At 38.3% G+C, this 8,644-nt stretch overlaps 1 protein-coding gene across 1 annotated transcript; it reads right to left on the minus strand.

The window, feature by feature from the left end:
• Positions 1-3,520: 3,520 nt before the first annotated feature.
• gzm3.3 (granzyme 3, tandem duplicate 3) lies at positions 3,521-8,226 on the minus strand. The gene is made up of 5 exons (XM_017706549.2): positions 6,743-8,226; positions 6,299-6,446; positions 4,184-4,343; positions 3,844-4,101; positions 3,521-3,743 (listed from the first exon to the last, which is right to left on the minus strand). Exons 1-5 carry the CDS (start codon positions 6,843-6,845, stop codon positions 3,594-3,596), a joined length of 819 nt encoding a protein of 272 aa, XP_017562038.1. The 5' UTR covers positions 6,846-8,226; the 3' UTR covers positions 3,521-3,593.
• Positions 8,227-8,644: the final 418 nt, after the last annotated feature.

Genomic DNA, 8,644 nt, shown 5'->3' on the forward strand with positions numbered 1-8,644 from the left:
CCATGACTGCCCCATATTTGGCAACTTTTTTTTGGACATGATTAACCTGTCTCTTCACGTAAAAAAGGAAAAGCACAACAAAAGACTATTTTAAAAGAAGGCAATGCAGTATGCCTCACAGATCATTGAATTTTAGGCTGGTATTACAACCCATTGAAATGTGGTGGGGAGTGTGTGGGGAAGAATAATCCAATGACAATGGATGGTTTGCAGACAAGAGTGAAAAATATGCGTGGGAGCCCATTTCTTTAAAGCAATTGAAAAAGTTTTAGGATACAGGGCGGAAGGTAAGGTTGTCGTCAAAGAAGAATAGTCTATAGAAAAGAGATGACCAAACTTTTGGTTTTGTAATGATCATTGACACACAAACATGAATTCAAAACAGGTACATGCCATATAGCTTATAGTGTTTATCAAAGTTTAGCAGCTCCTCTAATCATGACGACAAACTCACATTGCTTTGAATATCTGTGATTTATCAAGAATAAAATTTTCTAAACATCCCTTAATTCATTTCTTTTAAGGTGCATCAATACACCCTGCCAAATGTGGGTTAGAGGAGCTCATCACTACTATTATGTATTAAAACACTGGAAAAGTCTAATACTGGAAAGATCAAATTTCAATACTGGAAAGATCAAATATAATCCCTCCAGCAGGTGCTAGGATGACCTTGGGGTCTCGTCTCTGTAGGCTGTGCCTGGTAAGGCAAAGCAGGACAAATTTATAAAGGACATTTCATACAAAATGTCAGCACCCTGAGTCAGGAAAGTCAAAGGCTCACCACTTGAATGTATTTTGAAGTTATGCAAAAAAGGAATCATTCCTTGGGATAACAGTACATGTCACATTTAACCTCAAAAGTGTCAGTTACAGAAGATAACCAATGCACAGTTATATTTGTCCCTTCTGCAACACCATAAGTGAGGAAGAACATCACTAAAAATAAAACCTCCAAAGTAATTGCAATTAATTAAATGCAAGTAATAGCATTTACCCCAAGAAAGTTAAACTTAGTTTACATAACATTTTCCACAACTATGTACCAACTGTTGAATTAACAGTACATTTTTAAAGAATAATTAGAGTAAAAAGTAAAAAGAATAGCATAGTGGAAATTACAAATGCTTGGGGAAAAAAAGTTGAAAGTCTAGGCAAAAAATGTGAAAGTACTTTTCGTCCAAAGGGATAAAGCCAGGTCATTTTTATGCTGGCAGTCCAGAAATGAGGAGTTCCATTGAAAATAATAAAGTTATTGAAAATAAAAAAACGAGGACTTTTATTTTGAAAAACATCTTTTGGTAAAATGACATTGTAGTCCATGTTAATGTCATGTAAAAATGTATTGTTTACAAATGTTGATTTAAGCATTCATGAACATGCACAGTGGCGTGGTGGGTAGCGCTATCGCCTCACAGCGAGGAGGGCCTGGGTTCGATTCCACGGCCGGGCAGCCAGGGTCCTCTCTGTGTGGAGTTTGCATGTTCTCCCTGTGTCTGTGTGGGTTTCCTCCGGGTTCTCTGGTTTCCTCCCACAGTCCAAAGACATGCAGTCAGGCCAATTGGACATGCTAAAGTGCCCCTAGGTGTGAGTGTGTGAGTGACTGTCTGTGTCTGTCTTTCTGCCCTGCGATGGACTGGCGACCTGTCCAGGGTGTATCCTGCCTTCCACCCGAAGACTGCTGGGATAGGCTCCAGCATCCCCCCGCGACCCTGACGGAGAAGCAGCTTAGAAAATGGATGGATGAACATGTTATGAAGTGTTTATGTAAGGTGATATGAATGTGTTATGTAGACACCCTTCAAATAAAGTGTTACCCTACTTACTACTATCTCAACTTACATAACCACAAAACCAAAAACGCACACAGTATTACAGCCATCATATCATCACTATGCATCTCATTTTTGTTGACTTTTTTTTTCTTTTGACATTATTTGAAAATAACAATTGTTTTTTGCACCGTGTATAACAATTCATGATGAATGGACCAATAGAAATGTTCCAAAATCACTTGCAATAAAGCTCCTTACACTGACTTCCAATAAAGTTAAGACTCTTTTTGCATTCTCCTGTGAAGTGACAGTTATTGAGATACTTGCTTTTTTTTTAATTTTGGACTGTGATTTTGTAGTATTCATGCTCAAAACAGTCTACACTGTACAAATGGTTTGTCAGATCAACTTGGGTTAAAATGTCTAATCATCTCAATTTTAGGTGCTATATCTGCCTCAGGCCTTGGTGCAGACTGAGGCATCTTGCCAGGAGTAAAGTACTGCATCAGAGTGTTCGACAGCGAGAGCTGCCTTGTAAAAAAAATAAAATAAAATGTGGGTAAAGATGTGACTATCGAATGATATCAAACGTTTAAAAGAAAAAAGATGTGTTAACCTGGAAGTTCACATGAAAATGTCAACTACAAGGACAATTCTAATATAATGCTTTTCAGTCTGCCCTGTTTTTGTGTTGTGTTGCAGGACAGGAAGCACATCAAATTTGAGAACCTGAGCATGGGCAAACATCACAAAGGCTTGTGGCTTTAGTGCTGCTTGACTAAGAAAAACCCACCGCCCCATTTCCGTTTCACACAGAAACCCTTTAAACTTGTGTAGTGTGTAGATAATAATCATTTAATGTTGATGTAAATGAGTGAAGGTTGTACTTGCTTCACTAAGCATTGCTGCACACAGACTCTTTTGGGCCCAGCTCAGAATGTATGTGGTGTATTCTCTCTCATTTACTCATTTTTAGCTTGTAATGACAATTAATTGTTTGGTATGTTAATTAGTAAACATTATCAATAGCATAAACTTCATAGTTTTTTGACAATCATCCTGCAGCCCCTCAAAAGCAGGAGGGGACATGCCACCCCCCTAAATTTGCACCTGTGCATGAATGTTTGGTTTAAGAGGTTAACACATTAAAACCCCAAGCTTATTACATACTAAGGATTATTATTCAATAACTACAGATTAAGTGACCCTTATTAGTCCCACAATGGGGAAATTTCACCTCCGCATTTAACCCATCCCTGTAGTGAAACTCCACATACACACTAGTCAGTACTCTTGCCCGGAGTGGTGGGCAACCCTATCCACAGCACCTGGGGAACAGTTGGGGGTTAGGTGCCTTGCTCAAGAACACCTTAGCTCACTGGTGGGCCCTGGCCATTTAAATGGTTGCCTGGGTATTGTACTGCGATATATTGTTAATCTATAAGCAAGGAGATATACTGTGATTTTTTTAAATCTAATTTTAGAATAACACACCAACATATGCATAGAATATGAGTAAATGAAAAATTCTAATGGCTGAAGATAGATTACAACTCTGCCATCTAGTGGTTGCGGTTTAAACAGCACAAAATGAACGACTGTCTGCCACAAATCTTTGCATGTAAACCACTAAGAAAAAATGTATACTGTGTTTTTGAGAATCAATACAGTATCACAAAATAGAAAATTGTGATACTGAAGTGTATCGACATTCTCCAAGATGAGAAAACAATACAGAAAACATCTTTTATCCATTCAAAGTATCATTTATTTTTGGGGTTATTTTGCATTAGAAAAACATAAGTATATTTCCTCTTTTTAACCTGTGATGTTTTTAATCCATGGAAAAAAGTAGGGTATCTTCATGTATACTTGTGGGTACTTGTGGTTTCTACAGTCATAAAGGTAGGTATATGAAGCGATTCCTAGTGGTTTCTTGTTACAAATAAGAGGACTCCCTGAATCGCCCTATGGAAAAAACAAGAGAAAATCAGAATAATACGTACTTGGTTATTTGTGTACTGTAGGTGGATTGCTCTCAAAGCAAATAATTTTCATATTGTAATACCTGACAAAAAGCTTGTTTTCCATCTGATGAAGTGCAGATCATGTGCTGAGTGTCAAATAATGTCTTCCATATATTGCTGCACTCAAAGTTAAACTGTAGTTTCAGCGTGACCTCCTGAAGAACATGCGATGCAGAAGTATTTGGTGCTTTCATACCCCAGCCTGCTATAGAGCATTTCTGATTGGCAGGGATCTTCTTATTCTTTTCAGGAAGAGCAATGACCTTCACAAACTTGTTTATTTTGGCTTTGGTCTTCAGCTGTAACAGATCAGATTAACCTTTGACTAATTGGTGTACAGTGTGCAACCAAAGCACTAATTGTGTAAGGAAGTTGTTATACCTTCAGTAGCATGATGTCATGGTGGTACTCTTTCTTTATGTATGAGGGATGTTTGATGCACTTCATTACTTTGATTCTCTGCTGGAAAATCTCATGCTTTTTGAGGTTGTGAGCTCCCAGGACCACTTCTAGCCTGTTATTCTGAGAGCAGTCAATGTTGCTGCAAACACAGTTGATGCCAAACAAATATTAGATTGTACAAAATGTCATGGTGTCAAAAACAATTGCTCAGATGCCCAAACATTGATGCCAGTTTTTTTAAACACTCCTATCTTGTACCTATAAAGTTCATCTGCCTAAAAGGTCTGCTAGGTGTAAACAGACTGTAGACTGTTTTTGTTCATTCCATTCATTGTTGGCCAATTTCTGTCCAGAAGACTTGTGTTAACCAGGTGTTATTTGGGTGGTGGACCATTCTTAACACAGCAGTGACACTGATGTGGTGAAAGTCACAGCCATAGTGCAGAATAAATGGCTAAATGCTAAATACACTGTCCCTGCACTGTTTGATGTCAGCAACACGCTACAAAAAAGATCACACAGATACAACTGAAAACTGGTAAAGTGGTGTAATACTAAAAACACCTGGTGGAACATCTGACAACTAATTAGGTTAATTGGTAACAGGTCAGTAACATAACTGGGTATAAAAAGAGCGTCTCAGAGAGGCTGAGACTTTCAGAAATTAAGATTGGGAGGGGTTTGTGAATGACTGCACAGGCAAATAGTGCAACATTTTTCAATGTAAAGTAGCAAATAACTTGACAGTTTCATCATCTATGGTACCTCACATAATTGTCTGTGAACACAGTTTGTCGCTACATCCACAAATGCAAGTTAAAACTCTATTATACAAAGAAGAAACCATATTTAAACAGAATCCCGAAATGCTGCTGCCTTCTCTTGACCCAAGCTCATTTTAAATGAACTGAGTGGAAAAGTTTCCTGTGGTCCAACAAATCAAAATTTGAAATTCTTTTTGGAAATCATAGATGCCACATCCTCTGGGCTAAAGAAAAGAGGGATCATCCAGCTTATCACTGCAAAGTTTAAAAGCCAGCATCCATGATGATATAGGGGTTGATTAGTGCACATGGCATGGGTCACTTGCACATCTGTGAAGGCACCATTAATGCTGAACAATATTTACAGGTTTCAGAGTAAACTATTCTGCCATCCTTTTTCAGGGAAAGTCTTACTTTTTTCAGCAAAGACGATATCAAACCACATTTCTGCATGTATTACAGCAGCATGGCTCTGTCGTAAAAGCATGCTTAACTGGCCTGCCTGCAGTCCAGAACTGTCACCCACTGAAAACATTTGTTGCATTATGAAACAAAAATACAAGAAAGGAGACCCTGAACTGTGGAACAATTGAAATCCTATATCAAGCAAGAACGGGAAAGAGGACAGTTGGCCTCCTTCCAATGCTTACAGAATGTTGTTAAAAGAAGAGGTGATATGACACAGCAATAAATGTGCCCCTGTCCCAACTTTTTTTTAAGCATATTGTTGACATCAATTTTAAATTATGTATATATTTAAAAAAAAATGTTTTAACATGTTGTCTTTGTACTATTTTCAATTAAACATAGGGTATAAATGTCCCAAGTTTTTTTTAGAAATGGGGTTGTACACCTTGCTGGTGTACAGTTACAGATTGTTGCCCCTCTGTTGAAGCACACTTTGTTTTTGCCATCCTTTAGTCCTTCGTCAGTATCAGTTTTTGACCAAAGAGTCTCTCTTAGCTAGATATTTTTAGGGGTTGGTCCACTCCAAACCTAGCAGTAACACTGACATGTGTAAAAAGCCTCAGCAACATTGCTGTGCCAGATAAATTCATATAAACCCTGAATATACTACTTTGCGGCTCAGTCAGTGTTGGTCCTATGGTGTTGGATGATGTGTGGACAACAATGAGAAATACATGGGAAGTTGTTAGATGATTTAATTGGTTTGTTAAGCATTCCATCATAGATGCTAGAGGAAACATTATAAAGTACTCAAACATTCTTAGTGTTTTATTGATTTTTTTCATGATGTTTATCATTACATGAAGAAGCAATTGAGCAATTCTTTTTGATGGCCAAAGTATATTTAAGAGAATAAACTTACTCCACACAGTGAGCGGAAGTCAGTACGTAGTTATTTTTGATAAGCATCCCACCACACATGTGTGCGTTGTATAGCTGAAGAGACACCATGTAGGGTCTGGAGTGAGGTTCAACTTCCTTTCCTCCAGCAATACCACTCTCCATCGCTCCTGAGAAAATAATTGAGCATTTACAACATTTATATCACTTTGAGGTGCAATTTTAATCCAATAAAAGCATTATCAGTTAAGACAGTTTATCAGGGACCTCACAAAAATTTAAGAAGAAAGCTATTTTTAGCATTAATAAGAGAGAAAGTTAGTTATCTCTGCATTCAATTAAACTGAGGATTAAACAGGGACAAATTAAAAAAACACCATCTAAACGGCACTTTCATAATCAACAACAGTAAAGGAGGCATTATGATTTTCTTTTGAGTGAAAAGTTTGTTAGTTTAATACATTACCAGACAAAGAGAGGACAGCAAGGATGAGCAGAGGCAGGAACATCTTTTCCCCTATTAGTGGACTTTTAACCAACAAACAAAAAACCCATCTCTTCTTAAGCATTCACACACACACACACACACACACACACACACACACACACACACACATTTACACCATCAATCATACAGGATGCATGCAAAATTGCAAGGAACTCACACACATCAGGGTCTTTGGTGGGGTTTGAGGTGAGAAATATAAGTCAAAACGAAAGTAGAGGTGAGTGAAAATTGAGCGGTTGGTGAGCAGTTGGAGAAGACATTGAAATTATGCTTAAAGATTTTTTTGTCAATCATTTTCTTTTTAAATCCAAAAACACTGTGTAACAATCTGACCACTTGGCTGTTACTATTAAATGTCTGAGGACTAATTAGGTGAGTATAAACCATGCAGTGCCAGTATACCACAAAGATGACCAATATATATTTTATTCAGTATTATTCAGCAGCAACATCCAAGCACCGAAGTCCAGAGCAACAATAGTTTAAGCTCAGTCACTCAAAAGTCTCTCGATACCTCGATACCTCACTTAAAAAAAAAAAGGTAATCCACACGTCAAAGACAAGGATGGGAGAAAGAAAAAGTAGATGCTGTTTGGGCCTCAACAGCCAACTTCCCCAGGCCTCTCTTCCCCAAACTTTCACCTTCCTTAAGATGGCTGCTCTACTTCCTTTTTCCCGTTCTCAAACCAGGGTTCACTTTCACAATAAAAGTCTTCCCCTCCAGAAATTAACAGGAAAAGGTCACAAAAAAATAATGTATATAAAATATTCACACACCCACACTGATGGAAAACTGGAGGCCACACCTTCTCCCAACACATCTCAATGAACAGCCTAAGGTTCCTAAGGACTTTAATCCGTGGGGTCACCGAAATAACACTATCAGGAACATAAGTGTTAATACTTCTAGTTAGGGATCCCACAGGTCTCCTTTATGTGGCGGTGTCACAACTGAGACTGTAGATGTAAATGCAAATTAGAAGAGAAAACAGATTTATAAACCGGTCTTTTACAAGTTTTTTGAAAACGTATAGCAGATATTATAATATTTTACCTTATCAACTTTAGTCATTTTTGTAAATATGCTATATTGCCAAACGTATTCAGTCACCCATCCAAATAATGTAATTCAGGTGTTCCAATCACTTCCATGTCCACAAGTGTATGAAACCAAGTGGATGCTGAGGCGCTTAGCGCACAGAGGCCAACTTCCTGCAGAGTCAATTGCTACAGACCTCCAAACTTCATGTAGCCTTTAGATTAGCTTATGTGCATAGAGATCTTCATGGAATAGGTTTCCATGCCTGAGCAGCTGCATCAAAGACTTACATAACCAGGCAATGCAAGGCGTTGTAAAGCGCCGCCACTGGACTCACTAAGCAGTGGAGATGTGTTCTTTGGTGTGACGAATCACGCTTCTCCGTCTGGCAATCCAATGGATGAGTCTGGGTTTGGTGGTTGCCAGGAGAACGGTACTTGTCTGATTGCATTGTGCCAAGTGTAAAGTTTGGTGGATGAGCGAGTTTGGTGTGGAAGAACTTGACTGGTCTGCACAGAGTCCTGACCTCAACCCGATAGAACACCTTTGGGATAGCTGCAAAGGGTGGGGGAACATCATAATAAACCCTATGGAGTAAGAATGGGAAGACACTGAAGTTCATATGCATGTGAAGGCCAATGAGCGAATACTTTTTGCAATATAGTGTATATATGGTATATGTGTGCTAATTCCAAATTTAATGCATTGAACACGTGAAATAATCAAAAACACCTTTTCTCAAACTTTCGACAGGTAAATAGATGAAAGGGTAGCAGGTGATGATATCATGATTGGGTATAAAAGGAGCATTCACAAAAGGC

This window comes from Pygocentrus nattereri, chromosome 6, assembly GCF_015220715.1.
Source record: "Pygocentrus nattereri isolate fPygNat1 chromosome 6, fPygNat1.pri, whole genome shotgun sequence".
Classification (NCBI taxonomy): Eukaryota; Metazoa; Chordata; class Actinopteri; order Characiformes; family Serrasalmidae; genus Pygocentrus; species Pygocentrus nattereri.

Coding starts and splice junctions, on each gene's coding strand:
- gzm3.3 (XM_017706549.2), bottom strand. CDS start 6,845: ATGCTTAAGAAGAGATGGGTTTTTTGTTTGTTGGTTAAAAGTCCACTA. Junction 6,447..6,742: donor TGCTGTCCTCTCTTTGTCTG/GTAATGTATTAA, acceptor TTATTTTCTCAG/GAGCGATGGAGAGTGGTATT. Junction 4,344..6,298: donor ACTTCCGCTCACTGTGTGGA/GTAAGTTTATTC, acceptor CTGTGTTTGCAG/CAACATTGACTGCTCTCAGA.